The sequence below is a fragment of the Pristis pectinata genome, chromosome 6, assembly GCF_009764475.1.
Source record: "Pristis pectinata isolate sPriPec2 chromosome 6, sPriPec2.1.pri, whole genome shotgun sequence".
Classification (NCBI taxonomy): Eukaryota; Metazoa; Chordata; class Chondrichthyes; order Rhinopristiformes; family Pristidae; genus Pristis; species Pristis pectinata.
Window position 1 is genome coordinate 98,497,467 of NC_067410.1, and position 25,689 is coordinate 98,523,155.

A 25,689-nucleotide genomic window follows, 5' to 3' on the forward strand; every position below is an offset into this window, starting at 1 on the left:
ATCAGTTGCTTTGCTATTTAAGATTGAAATGTATGGGGGGGAATAAACCAAAGTAAATAATGCAAGTGTAAATTTAAGGTTTAAAATTTGAATTCTGAATTTTATTTTTAATTTGATTTTTTTCATCTCACCTCAGCCCTTGTATGTTTGCCCCTGGGGAAACAAAAGACAAAATTTAGTCTCAAAGCAAATGAAAACTAAACTCAAAACATTGTATGAACAATGAAGAGTTTTCCGTTATATATTTTGACAATCTCGGGGAATTAGAAAGCCTTCAACAATGAAATACTCCAGAAGTATTATTGCTCTTCTAATTTTAGAGAAGGGCCAGACAGTTTGTGCACTTAAGCTCTTAATAAACAGCAATGTAATAAATAAAGGCCATAATCTTAAATTGATCTGAAAGAAAACTGTTGCTAAGGGTACCAGGGATAACTCCCAGCTCTTCAAAATGGTGCCAAAGGAGTTTTTACCACTTAAAAAAAGCTTTTTTTCCCCCCTCACTGTCCTTGGTTTAATGTATTACTCAGAAGGTGGCACACAATGCCAGTGTAGCAGTCTCACAGTACAATACCAGAGTATTTAGATTTTTGTGCTCCAATTTCTGGATTGGAACTTGAATCCAATAACCTAATGTATTGAAGGTGAGAGTGCTACCATATGAGCCGCAGCTTGTGTCATCTCCTCACTTGTGGTGAAGCTGACAATTTTTATGCTATATTCGTAGTCCTAAAAGAAGCGTGAAAATCCTAATGAGTCACTAAATCATAAGTGGCATCAGATCCCAGTTAATAGTTCCAGAAAATACATGATACAAATTAAGTTATGTCACCATGCTGTGATTCATGCATTCCTGTTAATACATCAGACTTGAAACACAGCATATCTTTATATGCGCAGGCATGTATATGATTTGCAGTGAGTAGAGAAGTGGGAATGGGCTGCAAGCTGAAGCTGAAATGCCCCACACATCCTTGTAAGTATTGACCAAAGTACCTTGGACACACTGGCAAGCATTCAGATCTTAGGTCTGCAGTAATCTTTTTTGTATGCTTTGACGGTCTGTTCACATTGTTCACAGGCGGCCCATCAAGTGGGTGAGGATGAAATAAGCTTGTCAACATTGGGTCGAGTTTATACTATTGACTTTAACTCTATGCAGCAGATCAATGAGGACACTGGGACAGCCCGTGCTATTCAGAGAAAACCCAATCCATTGGCCAACACAAATACAGGTGAGTACTGCCCTGTGAATCAATCAGAAACATCATTTATTTGTCACTGAGGAGGTAATATAAGGTTTTGAAAGTACACTTGCATTAACTTGAATCTTTTAACCAAAGCTGCTTTTGTACACGAAATGGTTGAAAGTTGGATAAGAAACAACTTCAATTTATGTGGCACTTTCCAACAATGCTAGACAGTGCATAATGCCTTACAGCTGGTTTAACCATCCAATACTTGAGTTGTTATTATGCTTCATGCACTTAAAAAGATCCTCAATCAGTAATGTAACTCAAAGGACTATATGGAGAACTACACTGCTGTTCAGAGTGTGCAGTGGATCTTTTGTCTTTCTGAGAGCAGATTGATTTAATACTTTGGACTGACTGATATTCAGTAACATACCAGTTTTCATTCAAGACCCAGAGTGAGACTTGAATCTACAATGAATACTAAATGAATAGTTTGCATTAATATTCACTAAGGAAGAGGGCATGGAGGATAGTGAGAGCAGTGTGGCATCCTAATGTGCTAGAGCATTTTGAGATCAGAAAGGAGGTGGTACTGTGTCCTTTGGAGAGCATCAAGGTGGTAGTGTGTCTTTTGAAGAACATTGAGGTGGTACTGGCTCTTTTGAAGAGCATCGAGGTGGTTCAGTCCCCAGGGCCTAATAAGATATATCCCAGGTTATTGAGAGGCAGGAGGAGTTAGCTGGGGCCTTGGTGAAGACTTGTATTTTCACTAGTGACAGACGAGGTCCAGAAAGACTGGAGAGTAGCCAATATTGTTCCTTTGTTCAAAAAGGGAAATGGGGATAATTCAGGACATAGGCCAATGAGCCTCACGTCAGTAGTAGGGAAGGTATTGGAGACTATTCTTAGGATTTGTGTGCATTTGGAAAAACATGGTCTGATTAGAAACTGTCAGCATGGCTTTGTAGAGAGGTCAGGTCATATCTTTCAAACTTGATTGAGTTTTTTGAGGAGGTGACAAAGGTGATTCACGAGAGTTGGGCAGTGAATGTTGTCTACGTGGATTTTAGTAAGGCATTTGACAAGATCCCTTGTGGTAGGCTGATACAGGTTAAGATGCATGGTATCCACGGTGACTTGGTAGTTTGGATTCGGAATTGGCTTACCCGTGGAAGGGTGTTAATTTAGCTGGAGGTCTTTGGCCAGTGGTGTTCCGTGGGGATCAGTGATGAAAATGTAGATGGGAGGTCTAATGTAATGGGGAAGTATACAGTTAATGGCAGGACCCTGAACTGTCAAGTCCATAGCTCACAAAGTGGCCATGCAAGTAGATGGTAAAGCAGGCATAAGGGATGCTTGCCTTCATTGGTCAGGGCACTGAGTACGAGAGTCAGGAAGTCATATTACAGGTATATAAAACTTTGGTTAAGCTTGAAATATTGTGTTCAAATTTGGTTTGCCCCATTACAGGAAGGATGTGGAGGCTTTGGAAAGGGTGCAGAAGAGGTTTACCAGGATGTTGCCTGGATTAGAGGGTATGAGCTATAAGGAGAGGTCGGACAAACTTTGATTGTTTTCTCTGGAGCATCGGAGGCTGAGGGGGAGACCTGATAGAAGTTTATAAGATTGAGAGGCACAGTCGGATCCTTTTTCACAGGATAGAAGTGTCAAGTACTAGAGGATGTGCATTTAAGGTGGGGGAGAAAGCTTAAAGGAGATGTGCAGGGCAATTTTTGTTTTCTATAGTGTCACTCTGTGGCTGGAACAGGCTGCTGTGGGGGTGGAGGGGAGATTGGGCTGGTGGAAGCAGGTACAATAGTGGCATTTAAAAAGCTGTTAGGATAGGCATGTGAATATGGAGGGATATGAATCATGTACAGGCAGAAGAGAATTTAATTCAGCATCATGTTCGGCACAGTGTGGGCTGAAGGGCCTGTTCCTGTGCTGTACTGTGTCATACTATGCTGTATGTTCTATATACAGGTTTATGCTTTGGGATCATAGTTGATAATTTTTTCCTCCAGTATTTTGTTTGGTTAGTGATTTATTATTTTTTTGAAGACCACCTGAAAGGCTGTAGATTTAGGGCTAGCTGAGGCAACATTTAATAAAGTAATGGAATTGTGCACCTGAAGAAGGTCATTATGTCCACTGGGTCTCTGTAGGCCCTTTGGAAGAGTTGTTACTCCTGTACTTGGGTTCTTTCCTCTCCCACTTTGTAAAACCTTCTGTATTTAAGAGTTTTCCCAGTTTCCCTTTTGAATGTTTTAACTGCATTGTGTGCACATCAATAGACATTGCAATTCAGATTCCAACCACTTATTGGGGGGGAGAAAGGCTTATTTCCTTGAGTTGCCTCTGGTTCTTGACCCTTAAACTGTTGGAAAAATTTCTCTAAATCCTCCAAGGAATCTGCTGGAATTGGGTCAGTTGTTACTTCACATGTATTGCAATCCCTCATATCTGGAATCATTCTTGTAAATTACTTTATCTTTTCAAAACCTTGCATTTTCAAAAGTTTGGTACCTATAATTAGTGGTCATAATGCTCCAACCAGGTTGGTGTTTTATGTAGAATTTTTTATGGTAAATTATTTCCTTACAGGAATGGGAAAGTGAACAAGCATAGATTGTATTCTGAATGGTTATTACTGTTGGAACTCTCCCAGCTCAATATTATCCATGTCAGTTAAAAATGCAATACATTGCTTAATATTGCACTACTGAAATGGGTTCTGAATTTGACTTCTGCATGTGTGTTATTTTAGTAGCTTCAATACTTGCATGGGGGAATAAGAAAATTCTTACATTAAGGATTTGTTTAGATTGTTTTATTTCTATCCCTGGTAAATAAGAGGCTGTTTGTTCATATCCTCCCATATTGTGGTTTGGTGCTTTCCAGAACACCCCTGCCCTTTCATGTATCACTCAAAGGCCAGGTTGTTACACAGACCAGAGTAAGAGCAAGATTTTTTTCTTCCTAGTGACAACTTTTAAAGTTTTATTAGCTGAATTCAATAATATTCTTTGGCATAGATTTCTTGCGATTCCTGTTTTGTACTGTACCATTCCTGTTCCTGTGCTGTACTGTTCTCTGTATATTGTCAAATCTCCAACTCTGGACTTAAGCAACTATGCAGTTGATTGATAGAAACAGATATTAAGTCATGCCAGCCTGTTTTGTACATTTAGCTAAAAGATATTTGAGATGGTTCAGGAATAGGTTAGCATTTTACCTCAATTCCACACCACTGGATAGCACTTCCCAGAATTCGGTAAAGTAACTGAACTATTATGAATGTTGATGCAAATATGGGAGCTGTCAGAATAACGTAGTCTGATGTTTTGTTTTTTTATTATTATGTAGGTGGTCACTCTGAAACCAGGAAGGATGATGCACGTGCTCAACTAATGAGAGAGGATCCAGACCTGGCTAAATGCTTTATAAAGACATTGTTTGGTGTGTTGTATGAAGTGTATAGTTCGTCAGCTGGACCTGCTGTCAGACACAAGTGCCTTAGAGCAATTCTTAGAATAATTTATTTTGCTGATGCTGAACTTCTAAAGGATGTTCTAAAAAATCACGCTGTTTCCAGGTGAGTATTGATTGTAGAATGCTTTGGACTTCTGTAGAATGTACACAACTTTTTTTCTGAACACTTAGGACTTGAGTATTGAGCATTTGTGAAAAGACTAATTGCCCTAGTGTTGAGTTTGAGTCATAGAGCAAATACAGCACGGATACATGCCCTTTGGCCCAGTGAACCCATACTGACCGTGGTGCCCACCTATCTAGTCCCATTTGCCTGTGTTTGGCCCATATCCCTCTAAGCCCTACTCCTGCATGTACCTATCTAAGTGCTTCTTAAATGGTACTATTGTGCCCATCTCAACCACTCCCTCTGGCAGCTTGTTCCATATACTCACCACCCTCTAGGTGGAAAAAGTTGCCCTTCAAGTCCCTTTTCAAATCTCTTATGATGATAAAAGCAGGAGGGCCATTAGCCATAGGATGTAGTTCTAAATTAATTGGCAAAATAACCAGAGGTGACAGAACTTTGTGGGGGGGAAGGGGAAGAAACAAATGACAATTTGTGATATGCAAGTCCAAAAGTAGCATACTGCACACACTAGATACCTGAAATAGAAGCCGTATTGGAAGCCCTTGTTAAATAAAGCAGCATCTGTAGAGAGAGCCAGTAAATATGCGTTCAGTAGCCTTTCATCAGAGGCAATGGAGTGTCTGAAATGTATCAATACTTCCAGGTGTTAAATTTTCTGGATTGTGAAATTGTTTGCAAAAAGTTGGCATGGGCTTAATAGATTTAATTACCTTCTGTGGTGTCTCCCCATTGACTTTAAAGTTAGATATGACCTGAATTCTTGAACAAGTTGTGTCTTCCTCTTGGCATTCATACAAGGAATGATGCCTTGGAGAAGAATGGAATGACTAGTTTTATGTTTTATAAATGCATGCACACACTGCATTGATGGGATCAACTTAATATGAGCTTAGTATTGAAACTTTCATACTAATCAATCTGTTGATTTTCAGATATTGCAACTCCTGTTGTAATGTATTGAATTGTAAAAATGTAAGTAACTAGTTAAATTAGTTAATTTGGGAGAATGTGCATTCCAAATCTTTAATGTAGTTGTCTCTTAACCTGTAATGACTCAAAGTAACATGAACTGATCATACCTTTATTTTCTACCACCCACCCACCCCCCCACCCTCCCATCCCACCACCAAACTCCAACAGCCACATTGCTTCCATGCTATCAAGTCAAGATTTCAAGATCGTAGTAGGAGCACTTCAGATGGCAGAGATTTTAATGCAGAAGTTACCAGATATTTTCAGCGTTTACTTCAGAAGAGAAGGTTCAAAAAATTTCTTACATCTTGTGGGCTTTACTCATTGAACTAATTCTTACAGATGATCTCTTTCTAGGGTTAAGCGCAGTGTTGATTTTTTTCCTATTCCTTTCTGTAGTTAAAATCGGGAATTTTGGGTGAAATATAAAATACTAAATAACTTTTTCATTTTGGTCAAAGGTGTGATGCATCAAGTGAAAAATTTAGCAGAGTCTGAGACTCTACTGACCAGCCCTCCTAAGGCATGCAGTAGTGGGATAGCAAGTCTGGGCACAACAGCTACAATTAGCACAGCCACAGCTGCAAGCAATACCATTCCTGATCTAGGATCCCCCAGCTTCCAAAGTATGGATGACTCTTTGGATTTGAGCCCCCAGGGGTAAGTTTGAAGTTTTTGCATTCAAAATGCTCTTGTATTCTAATCAAATTGGGACTGCATTGCTCCACAAATAGATTGATAATATTCAATATTAAGTAGGTGAACTTAAAAACGGGTACCACCTATTATTAAATGCCTTGCATTTTGGTCTAGACTTATTGAAAACAACATGTGGTAGGTACCTTGTATTATAAGTTGCCACTTGGTGAAGCCTCATTGTTTCTATGATTCATACTTTATTAAACAACGCAGCCACAACAGTAAAGGTTCAGTATATGGTTTTTTCAGGCATCATGTAAACCTGAAGTACAATTAATTGTTAACAGAAACATATCCTCAAATTAACCTAGTACGAACTTGAGTTCTGAAATCTTTGTAGGCAGTGAAGTGTAATAATGTTTGTAATTTAAAATGATGGGGGTACCTGATTTGCTCGGGTAAATTAAATTGCCAGATACTAAATTTTACTGATGTTAATTTAGAAAATATGACTGAGCCACTAATGAAACCTGTACCTTAGGGTAATACTTGGTTCTATGTAGTATCTCGAGGCTGCTTAACATTTGTTTCTGATAAATAACAAGCTATTCTGATCAATGATGTAGAAGGTTGGGTATGTGAAAGGATATACTCGGCATTTAATTTTAACTTGCTGGCTGGAAGAAAAATCTGCACACTCATCTGCTTGCCATTTGGACAGCAAAAATGCTGAGTGTTAACATGAATCTAGGGATGAATGGGACATTCAGGAAAATTTAGGTTTTCATTTTAGAATGGAGTATAAAGTCTTAACTGGGTTACGTGACTTATTTCTGTCAGTATATTTAAAACCATGCTTTTTTTTTGGCCGGTGGTACTTTTTTTCTGCATTAGTACTTGGAGAATAGATTGACACATGTTTTAAAGGTTGATCTGATATTCCTGGATAAAAATTAATCTAGTTTCTTGGAACCAATTCAATGTACATCAGCATGCATTCTGTTGGACTAGTGAAGGCAAAATGAAAACCTTAGTATTTACTGCTGTCAACAGCATAGTATGATGTGTTAGCAGCTGTAAGATGTAGCTACTTTCTGTAATGTTGGCCAAGACACTAAGGAAACAAATGCATTTGTATCTTGACCAACACCACAGATACTATTAACTGATGATCTGCTTCATTGTAGTTTGTGGTGCTTTACTATGTTTTTTATATATATAAAAAAAAGCTGCTCAATTTGCCCTGATTGTAAATTACATATCTAATCCATTCTAAGATTCAGCCAGGGCCACCTTTAAGACTATCTTTTTTCTTTCCAGCCGATTAAGTGATGTCTTAAAGAGGAAAAGATTGCCAAAACGTGTAACCAGGAGGACAAAGTATTCACCTCCAAGAGATGATGACAAAGTAGACAATCAAGGTATGGTTCCTATAATGTTATGGTTTACTAATAATGAAAATTTAATTTTTTGCTGGTACTCGGTTTACACATTTGAAGTATTGTGTGGGAAAACAATATTGGAGTATATGACTGACTTCCAGAAGTTAGAGCCAAGAATATTGAATTCTACTTCTGCTTGTATCTATGGGATTAACAAATGTGATCAAAAATTCAAGACTGAAATCATTTTGCTATTTATCCTTCTGAACAACTGCATGTTTTTGTATTTAACACCTTATCTGCAACCTTGCCCACTTGCTTAACCCATCTGCCTTGCAGTTCATTCTCCCACCCAGCTTTGTATTGTCATCAAATATTAACCATAGAACAGTACAGCACAATACAGGCCCTTCGGCCCACAATGTTGTGCCGACCTTTAAACCTCGCCTAAGACGCTCTAACCCCTTCCTCCCACATATCCCTCTATTTTAAATTCCTCCATATGCTTATCTAGCAATCTCTTGAATTGACCAATGTACCTGCCCCCCACCATCCATGCCCCAACCACTCTCTGGGTAAAAAAAAAACCTTCCTCTGATATCTTCCTTGAACTTCTCACCCATTACTTTAAAGCCATGCCTTCATGTATTGAGCATTGGTGCCCTGGGAAAGAAGTGCTGGCTGTCTACTCTATTCCTCTTAATATTTTGTGTACCTCTATCATGTCTCCTCTAATCCTCCTCCTCTCCAAAGAGTAAAGCCCTAGCTCCCTTAGTTTCTCCTCATAATGCATACTCTCTAAACTGGGCAGCATCCTGGTAAATCTCCTCTGCACCCTTTTCCAACGCTTCCACGTCCTTCCTATAATGAGGAGTCCAGAACAGGACACAGTACTCCAAGTGTGGTCTAACCAGAGTTTTTTTTTAGAGCTGCACCATTACCTTGCAGCTCTTAAACTCGATCCCACGACTTATGCTAACATCCCATAAGCTTTCTTAACTACCCTATCCACCTGTGAGGCAACTTTGAGGATCTGTGAACCCCCAGATCCCTCTACTTCCTCCACACTACCCAGAATCCTGCCATTAACTTGTACTCTGCCTTGGAGTTTGTCCTTCCAAAGGGTACCACCTCTCATTTCTCCGGATTGAACTCCATCTGCCACTTCTCATCCCAGCTCTGCATCCTATCAATGTCCCTCTGCAATCTTCGACAATCCTCCACACTATCCACAACACCACCAACTTTTGTGTCGTCTACAAACTTGCCAACCCACTCTTCTACCCCCTCATCCAAGTCATGAGTAAAAATCACGAAAAGCAGAGGTCCCAGAAACTGATCCTTGTGGGGCACTGCTAGTCACAGCCCTTCAATCTGAATGCACTCCCTCCGCCACAACCCTCTGCTTTCTACAGGCAGAAGCCAATTTTGAATCCACACAGCTAAGCTTCAAGCCCTCTAACCTTCTGAAGAAGCCTACCATGTGGAACCTTGTCAAATGCCTTACTAAAATCCATGTAGTCCTTAAATGAAATCATTGTTAATTTATTAAGTAGATGAGGACCCAGCACTGATCCTTCAGAAACTCCAATCATTTACTAATGTGCAAATAACCCACTTTTACCCTTCTGTCCTTTAAACTGTCCCCTATTCATGGCGAGATATTACTGCCAAACTTGTTAAATATTAGTGCAATCCCATGAGTCCTTTGCTTTACATTGTCATTTTGTATGACACCATATCAAATATGACTTGAAAATCCAAAATGCACTGATTCCATTTTTGTTAACATCTTGAAAAATTTAGATTTGTCATATCATTTGTTTTGATTATCGGCTCTGCTTTCATATTACAATTTTGTTAGTACTTAATAATGGATTCTTGCATTTTCCTGACAATTGATGGATACTGTACTATAAATATACTGTAGCTGCACCTGTGACTCTGACTTTAACAGATTTCAAATCCGACTCAATATTCCTGGTATTCATGAGCATGTAATTTTTAATGGTGCAGGTATCATACTGTTGTCTTTAACTTCAAGGGTGAGGCCTGTCATCTCTAGTTTGTGCATGAGCTTATTGCCTCAGTACAGCTGGATTATGATAGTAGGTTATGTTTGGGAACTTGTTCAAGCACTTCAGGGTATGCTGCAGGTTTACCACCTCCAGGTTTGGTTTACCTGAAAGATACAAAAGTTGTATAATTTATTTAAAAGATGCCTACATCAAATCACAGTGGACTGTTTAAAATATTGGACATCAGAAGTGAATCAGCAGCAGTTTTGGTTGTATAGTGGGCAGAGTTTGAAATTGGGCTCCATTGTTGTCTTCAGCACTGCATAATATCATAACTGAAATAACTTGGGAGAGAAGTTTGACCTTCATAAAAATGTCTCCATGTGGAAATTTGTGCATCTTACTACCTTTTTTACCAGCTTCTGAGTTTTTCTTACAGCAAAGAGTCCTACAGCTGCCCAGTCTCCCAAATCTTCCTTCCTTGCAAGTTTGAATCCCAAAACATGGGGAAGGTTAAGCACACAGTCAAATAGCAACAATGCCGAACCAGCACGCACTGCCGGAGTAAGTGGCATTGCACGGGTCACCTCAAAGGATACCATGTCAAACAACAGGTACTACTTTATAGGAAGTATACAGGAAACTTTTTACTTTGCATGATGTCTCAGACTGTATTGAATTAAACTAGCATGTAGCTTTAGTTGCTGTTCTTCTAATTTTTAAGTTTATGCTTTATTTGGAAGGTTGCTCAACAGTACTATTATCCACCAGTTTAATTGGTGGTGGCATAAAGTTTATCAAGGTGATTGATGTGAAACTAGCTAAAAGAGTATTACTTATTTTCCAATCTGTTATGCCACAGACATAATTGATAACCAGATGTTAAGTTTACTCCAGTTAATGCTTTGATAGCTATCTGAAAATTTGTGCTTGCACGGAGTGCATTCACTTAAACCAGTGGCAGTTCAAGCATTTACTTATGATCTCAGTGCTGAAACTGCATTAATTCCCGAAGCATTTAATCTTGCTGTCCAAAGTCGCCAGTTTTTTTTGTTTCTTTCAGTCCTAACATGGCATAAGCAGCCTGTACGAGTCCATGTCCATTCTTGGAAGAATACTCATAGGTGTTGTACTTTATCACCATTGCTACCAAGGCAAATTTTGTATAGGGGAATAAAATGTGGAACTGTGTGGCATTTTTATACACTGTTAGTACCATACGTTTCAGTATTGCCATTTGTATTTTGAACAAGCACTTTTCTTTCAGAGAGAAGATAAAAGTATGGATAAAGGAACAAGCCCATAAATTTGTTGACCGTTACTTCACCTCAGAGAATGTGGATGCAAGCAATCCAGCACTGATGTTCTTCAGAGACTTTGCTCTGCCACTGAAACAACTAAGTTTGGCAGGTCTGAATCAAAAGCTTTTGAAAAACCAATAGGAATAAATGATTTGCATTGCGGGCTGCAACTTGAAAAGATTTCAAGTGGCCAACTCGTGTATAATTAACTTTGTGTTCACACCACAGGTTGGAAATCCTTGTACGGTAAACATTGGGTCAAGTTGTTTTAATCTTTCATCTCCATGGCCCAGTTCCCCAACATTTCATTGCTTATCAGATAGACAATTCTTGCCTATCACCTTGTTCAGCTGCAAGAGGTGGTAGCATACTTTTCATCATTTGGAAAAATCCATTATTTCAATTCAAATTTCCAACTAACTGGATGAAACACAGATGGGTAGGAAAGTTGTGAAGTGAACATGACGTCACAAAGAAATATTGATATTTTGAGTGGCCAAAGATCTTTCAGATAGACTATAATGGGAGAAAATGTGAAACTGTCTGTTCTGGCATTAAAATAAAAAGGAAGCATATTATCTAAATGGTGAATGATTGCAGAACTCTGAGATGGAGGGATCGAGATGTTGTAGAAATGATTTGCAAAAGGCTATTATTACAGCAAGAAAATAGACCAAGTAAATCAGAAAACTGCAAATGTTAGGGAAACTGATGTAAAAAGTTAGGGAGGTTATGCTTCATTTGTATGAGTTATTGGTGAAACCATATCTGGAGTACTTTATACAGCATTGGTGTTAATGAATGACAGTGCATTGAAAGCAGTTCAGAGAAAGTGTATTTGATTAATAATTGAAATGGATTCGCTTATGAGGACAGGTTGGCCAGTTGGGCTTGTATCTGTTAGGCCTTATGGAATTTAGAAATAAAGGGGAGATCGCTTTAATGGATTTGTATATAGGCTTCCCCCCCCCCCCCCCCCCCCCCCCCCCCCCCAAGAGTCAGCAGAAATAGGAGGAGTGTATATATAGGGAACTCACAGATGGGTGTAGGATTAAAAAAAAAGTTGTAATAGGAGGTGATTATAATATTGACTGGAACTGGCTTTAGTGCTGAGGGATTAGATGGGGCGGAATTTGAATGTGTCCAGGAAAGTTTTCTGCAGCAATATGTAGCTGTCCCTACTAGAGAAGGGGCTACACTTGACCTCTTAGGAATGAGGCTGGACAAGTGGTTGGTGTGTTGGTGAGGAAGCACTTGGGACCAGTGACCATAATTCTATTAGTTTTAAGATAGTCATGGAAAATGACGAGACTGGCCCTCAAGTTAAAGCCCTAAGTTGGGGGAAGGCTGGTTTCAATGGCATCAGACAGGAACTCTCAAAATTTGTTTGGGAGAGGCTGTTCGCTGGTAAGGAACGTCTGGCAAGTGAGACGAGTTCAGGGATAGTGTGTTCCTGTTGGAGTGAAAGGCAAGCCTAGCAAGATTGGAGAACCTTGAGTGACAAGGGAGATTGAGGGTCTAGTCAGGATAAAGGAGGCATATGTCAGGTATATGCGAGCGTGGATCAAGCAAGTCCTTAAAAGGGTATAAAGGATGTCGGTCTACACAAGGAAATTTGGAGGGTAGAAAGGTGCCATGAGATATCTTTTACGAATAATAAGAATCCTGAAATATTCTTTAAGTATGCTAAGAGTAAAAGGGTAGCTAGAGAGCGAGTAGGTTCCCTTGAGGATTAATGTGAAAATCTGTGTATGGAACCATGGGGAAATGGACAAGTTCTTAAATGAATATCTCACATCTGTATTTACTGTAGAGAAGGACATAGAAGCTAACGAGTTCAGGGGAGGGAACAGTGATGTCCTGAAATGCATAAAGGTGGATAAATCCCTGAAGCCTGACCAGGTGTATCCTAGGCTGTTATGGTGAGCAAGGGAGGAGATTGCCTGGGCCCTTGCAGAGAGTTTTGTAACATGGTTGCCACTGGTGAAGTACTAGAAGATTGAAAGATATCTAATGTAACAAAAAGTGCAGCAGGGATAAATTAGGGAACTGTAGTCTGGTGAGCCTTGTATTAGTAGTGGGAGAGCTTCTAGGAGGCATTCTGAGAGGATGCATTTGTATTTGGAAAGGCAAGGACTGATTTGGCTCATTGGAAATCATGTTTCACGAATTTGAGTTTTTTTGAAGAACAGAATTGACGAGGGCAGGGCAGTAGACGTTGTCTACGTGGACTTTAGCAAGGCCTTTGACAAGGTCCTGCATGGTAGCCTGGTGTGGAAGGTTAGAACATGTGGGATCCAAGGTGAGCTCGCTAAATGGATTCAAAATTGGCTTGATGGAATGAGTCAGAGGGTGGTAGTAGAGGGTTGTTTTTCAGATTGGAGGCCGGTGACCAGTGGTGTGCCGCAGAGATCGGTATTGGGTCCTCTCTCACACATATGACTTGGATGAGAATATGGGTGGAATGATTGTTTGCCAGTGACACCAAAATTAGTAGTATAGTGGACAGTGAAGAAGATTGATGGAGGTTAATAAGATGTTAATCAATTGGGAAAGTGGGCAAAGGAATGGCAGATGGGATTTAGCTCAGACAAATGCAAAGTGATGCATTTTGGGAAGTTAAACCAGGGCAGAACATAGTGAATGGCAGGGCCTTGAAGTGTTGTTGAACAGAAGCATGGGTACAAGTACGTGGTACCCTGAAAGTGCATCATGGGTCGACAGCGAGTTGGAGGCATAAGGCATACTTGTCATCATCAGCTGAGGCATTGAGTGCAAGAATTGAGACATGTTACAGATGTCGGTTAGGCCATGGCAGGGGTGACGAAAGCTAGAGGGCATAGGTTTAAGGTGAGAAGGAAAACATTTAAAAGGGATGTGAAGTGTAAGTTTTTCACACATTAGTTGGTATCTAGAATGAGTTGCCATGGGAAGTGGTGGAGGCAGGAACAGTAGCAACATTTAGTAGGCATCTGGACAGGTACTTGAATGACTTAGGCACAGAGGGATATGGAGTTAATGCAGGCAATTGGGGTTAGCATAGACATGCATGATGGTTAGCATAGACACAGTGAGCTGAAGGCCTGTTTCTATACTGTACAACTCCATAACTTTAGAAGATTGAGAGCCAACTTAATAAGATCCTGAAAAGTTTTGGCAGGGTGGATGTGGAGAGAATGATTTCTCTTGGGGAATTACAACTAGGGGTCCATGTAAGAATCTAGAACTCTGGGTCTATGGTTAAAGAGGATCTCCCATCTTTGGCAGAGATGAGGCTAAACGTTTTCTGAGGATTATGAATCTCTAGAAATCAAACAAAAAAACTGCAGACGCTGGAAATCTTAAACAGTAAATGCTCAGCAGGTCAGGTCACGTCAGTGGGAAGAGAAGCAGAGACAATGTTTCAGGCTGAAGACCCTTCATCAGAATGTTCTTGCCATAAGCACATTGCTGTTTAGTGGGAGTCTCCTGAGTGCAAATGGACCTCTATGGTTTTCCTATGTTACAGTGGTGAATGAACTCGAGGCAAAAGTGTTCATCATCTTTGAATCACTTTGCGACATCACGAAAGGAATATGAAAGCCAGTTTTTCATTGAATTACAACTTGGGATATGATCATTGTAACGTATCTAAAGTAGCCAGTCAAAATACAGCAGTGAGAAAGGTCATCACCTAATCTGTGTTAGTAGGATTTGCCCCTAGAATTATAAATCATAACAATGGATAAATGCTTCTACACTTGGAAATGTGCCAACGTGTTTATTACATTCCTCTGGGAAAGCAAATGGGGGCTTTAATTGTGCAACTCTGCTAAAAGACAAGCACTTTGTTTTGCACAACCAATCCAATAATATATTCTGTCTTCATGTGGTCTCTAATCACCATCTTTGTCCTGCCCACCTGCAAGAGCAGCACATAATCCCTTCTACTTTTCTGGGCAGATTTTTCTTAATTTCAGGAAAGACAAATTCAGTCCACTATGAAACTAATTGGAATATAACTAGCCTGTTGTATGATGAGTGTCCTTGAAAATGGTGGACAAAGTTGATAAAAATTCGAAGTTTATGAATAACATTTTTTTAAAGTATTATGGTAGAGGAATGGGTTCAACAGTAAGATATTTCACCCAGCCAGTACAGCCACATTAGATTAATTTGGTTATTATGTATTCTCTGATCTGATTCCTGCAAAGACTGTTTAGTTTGTACATTTCTATACCGCTTCCGTTTCTTGGAATCCACATGGTGCATAAAATTCTGAATGTCCTCTGTGCTTTAAATGTCATCTTTTGGAGTGTAACTGTACACACCCTCAGCTGTTTTCTTGATTTTTTTTTTTGCCAATTAGATTGATGTTCCTTCTTAGTGTCTGCCCACCTATTTCCATTGAGCTTCATTTGTCCAGTGCTGTGCATGGTGCATATCCTACAGTTCCTGCCTGTGCCTTTGATCAAAGTTTAAAATTGAAACTTTAATCTGTTTTAAAACTGAATATTATGTGAGACATGAGATCAAATCTTAAAAATGAAAGCACACTATGTAGAAGGTATATCTTTTAGGTACAGGGGACTTGTATGAAAAGTACTTTTGAAGTTTGTATAAGGATTATCTAAGACATTTAATACTTGTACAAAATGCATAACAGAATGACATTTTTTTATAGAATAAAAAAATAATAGAATGAAGTATTTGAAGCAGTTTTGTTTTAAACTGGTAACTTATTTCCACTCTTTCCACACCCCGCTTCTCTCTCCCCCCCCCCCCCCCACACACACACAGGTGGATGGAGGAATTGAGTGCCTTTTAGAAATCCGCTCAATAGTCTCGGAGTCTGATGTGTCGTCCTTCGAAATTCAGCACAGTGGTTTTGTGAAACAATTGCTGTTGTATTGACGTCAAAAAAGTGACAAAGACCTTGTGAATCGAAATGTCAGATTGAGAAGGTTTCTTCACGTTTTCTATGGTTGTCCTGTGAGTAGTACTTCTGATTTCATATGTTCATGAAATTCCCTTTTGACAAATCTTGCCAATTAGATAGTTAATAACACCAGATTTAGTTCTGTTAGATCCTCAACCTGATGGGTTGCTCAAAAGCAGTTTTTGTTTTAAATTTTGTATTGTGTATATATTTAAACAGTTTCAGAAAAGTCAAAATTCTTTGGGAAAACATCTTAGCATCAGTTAGTCAGTATTAATCAAAACTTTGAAAAGTTTTGAACTTGAAGTGCCCAAATGGGGAACAATTGCCCCCCAAACTAGAGCAATTTAAGAAAGGGCCCCGTCAACATCTTAAGGTAAATAGGGATGGTTAGTCAGTAAATATAGCCATGGGATAGATGCAGATCCAGTTGGAACTGTACAGTGTGCCTACTTTTAATTATTTGCTTAAGGAAACAATTTTAACACTGTACATCTTAAATGCTTCAAAGGTCAGTCAGTGCTTGTACACTTTAAAGGAAACTTGTGTTTTGATCAGAGTTGGAAATTTCCCCTAAATCCTTGCACTTCCTGCAATAGTGACCCACAACTTTGCTTATATTAAAAGTTGTTTCCTTCTCGCCATTGCTTGTGCATTTGTTTCCATTCATAACCTTTGCTTCTAGCTTTTAACTGGTTCAACCAAATCAAACACTGCAGAAATAGGGCAGAGGTTGGGTATCCTTGTGTCTCATCCCAGCTGGTTATAGTACTCGCGCCTGGAATGTGATGTAATATTTTCACCATTTCATTGGATGAGTGGAACTACAATGATATTGGAAAGTCAGCAGCATTCGGGTCCAACAGTTTACTTAATCGGCCCCTGCTACCAAAATCTATTAACCCCTCTCTGCAGTTTGGCTGCATTTTGTACTGCCTACAGGATAGAAGCATATAATTATTGTTACAACACTTGTCTCTCTTAACCTCTACCATTAAAGAACAAATGCAATATGTTGCACATCTCATTTTGATATATCTTGTTCATTGTTGCTGGATCAAAATCCTTGATTCACAGCTTAACATGTCATTGGACTGTTGTGAGCACAAAAATGCTGCAGAGAGGTAAAACTAATGCTTTTCCATGCCAATGAAATTAGTTGGTATCCCACCTTTTGAGGGGGGTAATAAGTAACAAAAGAAAAACATCTCTGGTTTATGAATTGTAGATTATCTTACCTGCAACTGAACAAATCAGCAGTTAAATTTAGTATCACTAAAGTACATCTGCAGATTAGCCACTACAAACAGTATTTCCAACCAGCAGTAATCCAATTATTTGCTGTCTCAACTCCCCTGAATTTCTGCCCCTGCCTCCCTGCTGAATAAGACAACAAAAAAGGCCAACGTGGATGCACTTCAAAAAATGAATCATAGTAAACTGTTGGCCGCAGGAGAAAGTAAATGTCCTTAGTCACAAAATCCGGGTAACTTTTTCTGAGGCACTTCATTTTGACTTGGTCTTCAACGGTGTGTCGTCTTGTGTAAGCAATCGTGCAACAAATTTTGCTGTTGGCAGGAAAACTCGTGATTTGGTGAGGTTTTGCTGATTTCTTCTTTTTCCCCTCATCCGACCAAGTTGTTTATCTTCAGAGCAAAGTTTGAGTTGAAGTTCTTTGGCCAATGAATGGGAGGAGTCAGAAGGGATCGGAGGACTTTTTTTTCCACTCAGAGGGTACTGTCTGGAGATGGTGGAGGCAGGTATATGGGACACTTTAAATATCTAGCAGAGCACTTAGTCACCAACACATGAGGCTACGGACCAAGTGCTGGTAAATGGGATTTGTTCAGTTGGGTAATTGGTTGGCATGGACATGGTGGGCCAAGGGGTCTGTTTCTGTGCTGCTTGATACTGTGACTCAGGTGTTTCAAAAATCTTTGCTATAAATGCAGACTAGATCTAAAAATATAGGTGCATTGCCATTGTTGTTATTAATCATGTCTACGCACAGTGTATTATAAACCTGTGATGTTGCCAATGTAGAAAATATATCAGCCCATAATGGACTTAAAAAGAATCTAACTGGTTGTTAATTATTTTTTTCTGTTGTAACATAAAGAACATAAGAAATAGGAGCAGGAGTCGGCCATCCTGCCATTCAATAAGATCATGGCTGATCCGGCCATGGACTCAGCTCCACCAACCTGCCTTTTCCCCATAACCCTTAATTCCCCTACTATGCAAAATTCTATCTAACTGTGTCTTAAATATATTAAATGAGGTAGCCTCTACTGCTTCCTTGGGCAGAGAATTCCATAGATTCTCTACTCTCTGGGAAAAGCAGTTCCTCCATCTCCATCCTAAATCTAATCCTCTGAATCTGGGGCTATGCCCCCTAGTTCTCGTCTCACTACCAGTGGAAGCAACTTTTTATAATGTAGCACATTTAATCGCAGTCTGATATTGAAGGTTACAAATTGTATATACACTTGGATTGAAAGCTCTCTTCCTAAGCGGCAACTATGAAACTGGTCTGTTAAACAGTTTCTTCTCAGAAGAATTTTAGCTAGGTCACCAGAATGCCTCATGCTGAATTAAGCTTCAGTATCACTGCTTTTAGACATTTAAAGAAAAGAGGAAAAAAAAATTATCCAAGCCTGGATGAACAGAGATAATTTTCGAGATTGTTATGCATTTTGTCTATTTTCACAGCCTCCAGGAGACGAACCTCTTGGTCGACTTGAACCTCTTGGAAATGGGCCATTGCTCGCATTGGTGCATAAAATGAACAATTGTCTGAGTCAGATGGAGCAATTTCCAGTGAAGGTGCATGATTTCCCAAGTGGGAATGGAACAGGAAGCAGGTATGAATAATATTTAATATGATATTAAATGGATGTATCAAAAATTTAAAGGTGTGGAATCTGTGGTTTTAGTCTGCCCCTTGCTGTATCCACCAACCAGCAGGTAATCCAAAAGAAAGGCATTGTTGAGAAAGATTTATTACCTTTAAGATTAATATCCCTGGATTACAGCAACTTAATTTTATGATTCAGATATTAGAGATTGGCCTTCTGAATGTTTCTTGATTTGACCATGGAAGTCCTATGACTGGACGTATGGGTTTTGCTGAGGCCTACGGCATATCAACGTCTTCTGTGTCCTATACCAACTTATAAAATGAACTAAATCTGAACTATATTTAGCCCCAAATACTTGTAGGAACACTTGAGACAAGCAAGTAAGGTATAGTCCTCTCCTGAAGGTCTCAACTTAAAATGATAGTCTGTTCCTATCAATCTTAATGAAATAGGAAGCCATTTGTCACATTGGATCCACACCAGCTCTTAAGACAACAATCCTATTGGTTTTATTTCCCTGTACTCTTGCTATATATTCTTTCTCCTTGCATGCCTATCAACACCCATTTTGATTTATTTGGCATTAATCTATACTGAAGTGTCATTTACTGTAGTCAATTAACTTGCCAGATGTGAGGTAGAACCAGAAGAAATGCGAACGGTCACACCAATACATATAAATTTTGCACAGTGCCATCGTGCTGCCCTTAGTGATGAGATTCCCTTGCACTTGTTCAAAAATTAGCTAGTAATTGCAATTCTGTTAATGTGACATTTTTGGGTAGATTATGACACTGTTGCCACTTTAACTAACTTCTAGCTGTTTCTCTAGTCTAAATTAGCCTTCAATTATTTGGATTGTTCGAGTCTGGAATATACAATCAGCATCAGGAAACAGTGATGGTTTTTGAAATAATGTAAGCTTTTAATTGCAGGCCTATTTCCCCACATTCTACTCTCCCTGGCATTTAACCATGTTAGGTTTATATAATGCTTTTCTGATGGGGTTGGGGGGGGGGGGGTGGGGGGGAAGAGTTTTAGTTGCCTGTATAGCTTTGGAAATTGAAAAGATTTCCTTTTCCTTGACAATGTTTTTACTTGATTTTTTTCCCTCTCATCAGGGGATCACAGGCTCTGAAATTCTTCAACACACATCAATTGAAATGTCAGCTGCAGAGACATCCAGACAGTACCAATGTCAAGCAATGGAAGGGTGGTCCAGTGAAGATTGATCCGTTGGCTTTAGTACAGGCTATTGAGCGTTATCTTGTTGTCAGAGGTGGTGGCTGTTTTATTTCTGTGCTAAGCAGTAAAACTTTAATTTCTTACCATTACATTGTGATGCAGCAATAATGTTCAAGTTTTACCTTGGGGTTAAAAATCTAATTGTGTAATTTTTGTCAAGAGCAGATGTCTAATTTACACCAGCCTAGATATTCCCCTTAAAACTGGCTTATCTGTTTGGAACAAGTTCATTTTTATTTAACTGAATTGATTTTTAAATATTTTTAATTGTGTTCTAGTGTTTCAATGTCTAAATTACTTTCACCTTAATTGAGTAACATTTACTACCTTTATGTTATTATGGTAATATTATACAAACATGCGATTTCATCAGCTTTGACAGTAGAGAAACCAGCTGTCATAATAGCTGCAGGTGAGGCCTGTCAGCTTGGATCAGAAAGGGCCTGCAGTATGCTAGGCCTTGCTCATAGCTGGAAGCCAACTTCCCAGAGGAAGTGTGCATCTTGGCACCTACTCTAGCCGGGACAGTGTTTCCAAGGTCAAGTGAATGGTGAGCTTGTGGATCGCTCTTCAGCAGAAGATCCCTGAAATTAATTTCAAGAACAGGATTTTCTTTGCAAAAATTATTCAATCTCCTGTTTCTCCATTTTGCATTTGACTTGGTTTAACAAAAAAAGTAAACATTTAAGAGTTCTCAATATGATAGTGCCCTTTAATTACAAATAGCAACAATAAAGAGCTAGACTAGAATTGAGGATATCTGTTAAACTATTTTAAGCAGGGATGCAGCTTAGAAGCTGAAGATAATGAATTCATTATTGAGAAATACAGTATATTCTCAGTCACCCCTGCTGATTCTTGCCTTTGCTGAAAATCTGAGTACAGACCACATCTATTGCAGATGAAAAGCAAAAGACACCAACACTGCTGTGTACCATACTGCGTGGATAAAAGTGAGCTGGATTGACTTTGAAGGAAGAGTGAAGCAAATTGGCTTGTATGAGGAAAGCCATGTCACCAGCTTGGATAGTAACCTGCCTATGAAATATCAGGAACACTCCCACAAAAATCTAGACCAGTGCTCTGCTAGATCAAACATTGCATTTTAAATTTTAATTTTATTTTGCTCAAAGTTAACTATTCATCTTGTAAAGAGAAGCTATTAGAAAAGTAAATCTTGATGGTTGAAGGCAAAACAGATTAAAGGAAATTTCTGAACATTGCTTTGATTAAAGGAAGGCAAAGTACCAATGCACAGTAGGATTCTTGAAATGCAATGAAAGATGAGAGAGAAAATTGCTAGTGCTTTAGAATTTTGCAGATGTGTGCAGGAGAGTGACCAAACAAAATCCCTATTAAATGTGAGATCAAGGTAATGCAATTTTAGACCCATTATTCTATCGTTTTTCTTATGACATTTATGTCTTAAAGGATGTATATAGTTAAAAGTTGTCAGCGTGGATTTTGGAAGGGATAATTTTGACAAACCACAATTCTTTCAGGAGCCAACAAACATAGTGGTTGGGGCAAATGTGAATGTAATCACATGGAATTCAAGAAGAGCGTTACAAGCAAATCATGGTAGTGCCTTTAAAAGTTAAGGGGTATGAAATGCGTCGGGACACCAAACTCGTTTATAAATGGCTAGAGACAATATATAAGCCAAAGAAATATTAAAAACTTTGGTAGATAACATCAGTTGGGAAGTAATAACTTAGTTAAAAAGAATAGTGGTTATTATACTCTGGAACTAGAATCATTGGTGTTCATTTTGAAATTATAGGTTCTATAGACATTAGCACCATACAAAAAATTAATGAAATTGTTTTTATGTAAACCAAGTGGGAAATGTAAAAGCTATTTAAAACAGCAGGACCCAAGTGCATTGTGTACACTTGAGTTTCACGTAATAAGGAAGCTGTTGAGAGAGAGAGTGAAATATAAATTTGCTCTGCTGCCTGGTGCAAAGACTTGAATTCTTGGGGTTGTTTCCATTAGCTGGATTCAAATTTTGAGGTAAAAGCTGGGCTTTCAGTCATTGAGGAGTTATGGGTGTTTAATTTTTGAATAAAAAAAATCGTCTGCCACATTAATGAGGTGTGAAGTTCAGTTGATGGATGAAGTCTAGAGGAATGAGGGAATATTAAGTAAATATTTAGGACTGTTTGTGCCTGTTAGGGTTTTGTTACACTGTACTTAATGGTTAGGATGTCTTTTTATTGCACTTAGTTATGATCTCTCTTATGCTGTCTGGAATTCTAGAGGTAATATTGACCTGATATTTTTCTGATTCAAGGGTATGGAAGAATACGCGAGGAAGATGAAGACAGTGATGATGATGGCTCCGATGATGAAATTGATGAGTCATTGGTAAGTGTTTCTGTTAGCTGGAAATTGCATAAGTGCTTATTGTTGTTGTCAGCTTATTACTATTAAAATTAAATAATGCTGGTTGACTTTGTCAAATGTTCACTCACTTAGAAAATCAAATTGATTCGTGGTTTAGAAAATATGAATTCTATCTACAATTTTGCAGGTTACTAATGTATATTTGATCACATTCTAAAATTAAATTTTGTAAAAGGAGGGAAGGACTCAACTACGACGCAGAAAAAATTGCCAAATGTTTAAATTTATATTCAGTGTATCCATCATGTGAGTATTTCCATCAGTACATCCATCATATATTGGCTTTGTGTTGGAACAATTGAGTACTAACCGTGCTTTGCAGATTTTTGCACCATTATATACCATTACCTTTTGTTTTCTAGAATTGAATAGTTTTGTATGATTTATTGTTAAGTGGTTGACTCTTTTATTCGGGTAAAATTAGTTTCACTTGAATGAATAGATTGGAACACGAGTGTAGGCACCTCCTGTCAAGGGGGAAAGGTTTTTACTCAATTTACTCAATCCATGCTACTCATTTTGTTTGTTAATGAAGTCGTCACCTCCCCACACACCCCCCCACCCCCCACCCTTCAACTTTCTCTGCTCCAAAGAAATCGAACCCAACCTTTCCAGTCTGTCATAGCTGAAATGCTCCATGCTCCATCCCAGGCAATGTACTGGTGAATCTCCTCTGCACTCTCAAATGCAATCACATCATTCCCATAGTATGGTGACCAAAATGACAGTGCTCTAGGTCTGGAGCAACTAATGTTTCATAAAACTGTACCATAACTTCCTTGCTCATTTAGTGCACCAGCTACTGAATGCTGGCTTAACCACCTTATCCATTTGTTGCTGCTTTCAGGGATTCTTGGACACATGCCCCCAGGTGTGTCTGTTCCTCCATACTTCCTGGAGTTGTACCATTTCATTATTTATATATGGGTTTTATTAGTCCTCCAAGCATATCGCAGCATGATTTTCAGGAATAAATTCTATTTGCCATTTCTCTGCCCATCTTCCCAACCTGATGTTGATCTGTAGCCAATGATGACCCTCGCTATCATCAACAGTATTAAACTCTGTCATCTGTGAACTTGCTAATGGTACTTCCTACATCATATCCATACAACTAAATTATGTACACATCCCCACTGACCTTCAAGCACCCACCTACACTAATCCCACTTTTTTTCTCATTCCTATCAACTTACCCTCGCCTCCCTCCCAATTTTTCCTGCCACCCACCTACACTAGGGAATTTACAGCAATAATTTTAACCTGCTAACCAACACACCTTTGACATGTGGGAGGAAACAGGAGTATCCATGAGGTCACAAGTAGAATTTGCAAGCTGTCCACACACAGTACCCAAGGTCAGGATCAAACCCGTGGCACTTGCTACAAGGCAGCAGAACTAACTGCTGTGCCACTGACAGAGTTTTTGCACTGTTCCCACTGAAAGCCTTTGAAAGTGTTTAAACCTTTGATTTTGAAATATGAAAGTTTAAATCTGAAATTCATTTTCATCTGCCAATTATTTTGCTTTCACTAAACTTGCTGTTTGAGAATTCTTCAGTCTAGCTGATCAATCTGTAACTTCACTGTTGTTGCTGGTTAGCAATATTACCCTGTAGGTGGGTTCAGATTCCAAGTTATGCCGGAATAGGGGAAATAGACACCAGAGAAAGCATTGTTAGTATTTTTCTTTGTCAACAGGAAATGCCATTTCTTCATTGCTGTATGTTTAAAAAAAATCCTGACCAATTAGCCACAGCTCCTACCTGTGCCTTGCTGCAATCTAAATCTGTGCTCCATTATCTATCCCAAACACTTGCAGCTCATTTAAGCTCAATATAACATGCAGTATTCTTTACCAATTACACAGTAAATATTCTAGTTATTTCACTGTGCTTCATGGTTTAGAATTTAACATTTACAAGATCCCAGCTGCTGATAATTTCAGCATACTAAATGTTGAATAGAAATGAATCCATTGTTTCTGAAGTTTAAGTATTTACATTTTCAACTCGACCAAATGCTCCATGAAGTGAGTTTTATTATTAAGACTTTTTGAAGTAGCTAGGATGAATATACTAAAATTTTGCCTCTTTTCTCCTAGGCTGCCCAATTCTTGAATTCAGGGAGTGTAAGCACAGACTACAGTTTTACATAGGAGATCACTTGCTGCCTTATAACATGACTGTTTACCAGGCTGTCAGGCAGTTCAGTGTGCAAGCTGATGAGGAAAGAGAATCCACTGACGATGAAAGTAATCCGTTAGGGCGGGCAGGAATATGGACAAAGACCCATACGATATGGTATGTATTAGATGCACTCGTTGCATACAATGAAAATTGTTCCAGTAACTTTGCTTCTTTCTTCCTATGGACCTACAATAACCAAAGCAACTATAAAAGCATAATTCCAATTCTGTTCTGTGTAACTTTGTAGAAAATGTTTATAGACCCAGGTGCACGTAGCCAGCCTGCCAGCCACAACCAGCAATCATGTTTCCAAAAGCCTACCATGCCAAAACTCTAATGTCAATTTATTCAAGGTTGATCAGGAAAATGGGTTTTTATTTAACTGGCCCTGACAGGAAGACCCGAAGTACTGTTAACCATTATCTGTCTCGTTGATTCCATGGATCTTAATACTAATCTGTTGAATGTTAATTGGACCATTTGTGTACAAACCCTTTCCCCCAATGAATCTGAGGAAGCTCCAAGTGTTTTGAGAAGTGCATTGGAGGTAGAGGTTGATGACTTGATTGGAAGGAGTGTCAGATTTAGTACGAATTCAAGTGGGGAAAGAGGCAAAAGAACGCAAAAATTCAGAGAATCCTGAGGAAGTGCTGGAGGTAAGGAAGACAGGAGTGTGGAAAAGAGCAAAGCTCAAGTGGACAGAAGGAATGAGAGGGAATTATGGGAGAGAAAAACAAAAGCTGCAGCAAGCATCAAAAGTTCCAAAAGATTTGGATGGAACAGTACTGCTTTATAGTACACAGAATTGAACAAAGATTTGTAAGAAAAGCTTGATGCCACAACATCGAACATTCCAGTTTCACTAAATTTACAAGACAACTTGCAAATCTTAAATGGTAGTTCTGTTTCATGAGCGTTTCCATGAGTTGCATGGGGA

General features: G+C 39.0%; 1 protein-coding gene across 1 annotated transcript in view; it reads left to right on the top strand.

Annotated features, from left to right (window-relative positions):
* The window catches only part of trip12 (thyroid hormone receptor interactor 12), a 107,638-nt gene that overhangs the window by 60,021 nt on the left and 21,928 nt on the right, over nucleotides 1-25,689 (top strand). The window contains 14 exon segments of the mRNA XM_052017189.1: nucleotides 1,082-1,235; nucleotides 4,563-4,791; nucleotides 5,959-6,077; nucleotides 6,252-6,450; nucleotides 7,750-7,850; nucleotides 10,269-10,443; nucleotides 11,097-11,188; nucleotides 11,191-11,233; nucleotides 15,906-16,101; nucleotides 18,761-18,912; nucleotides 20,031-20,188; nucleotides 22,451-22,524; nucleotides 24,668-24,695; nucleotides 24,698-24,866. Of these exon segments, the coding sequence (XP_051873149.1) occupies nucleotides 1,082-1,235; nucleotides 4,563-4,791; nucleotides 5,959-6,077; nucleotides 6,252-6,450; nucleotides 7,750-7,850; nucleotides 10,269-10,443; nucleotides 11,097-11,188; nucleotides 11,191-11,233; nucleotides 15,906-16,101; nucleotides 18,761-18,912; nucleotides 20,031-20,188; nucleotides 22,451-22,524; nucleotides 24,668-24,695; nucleotides 24,698-24,866 (1,889 nt within the window).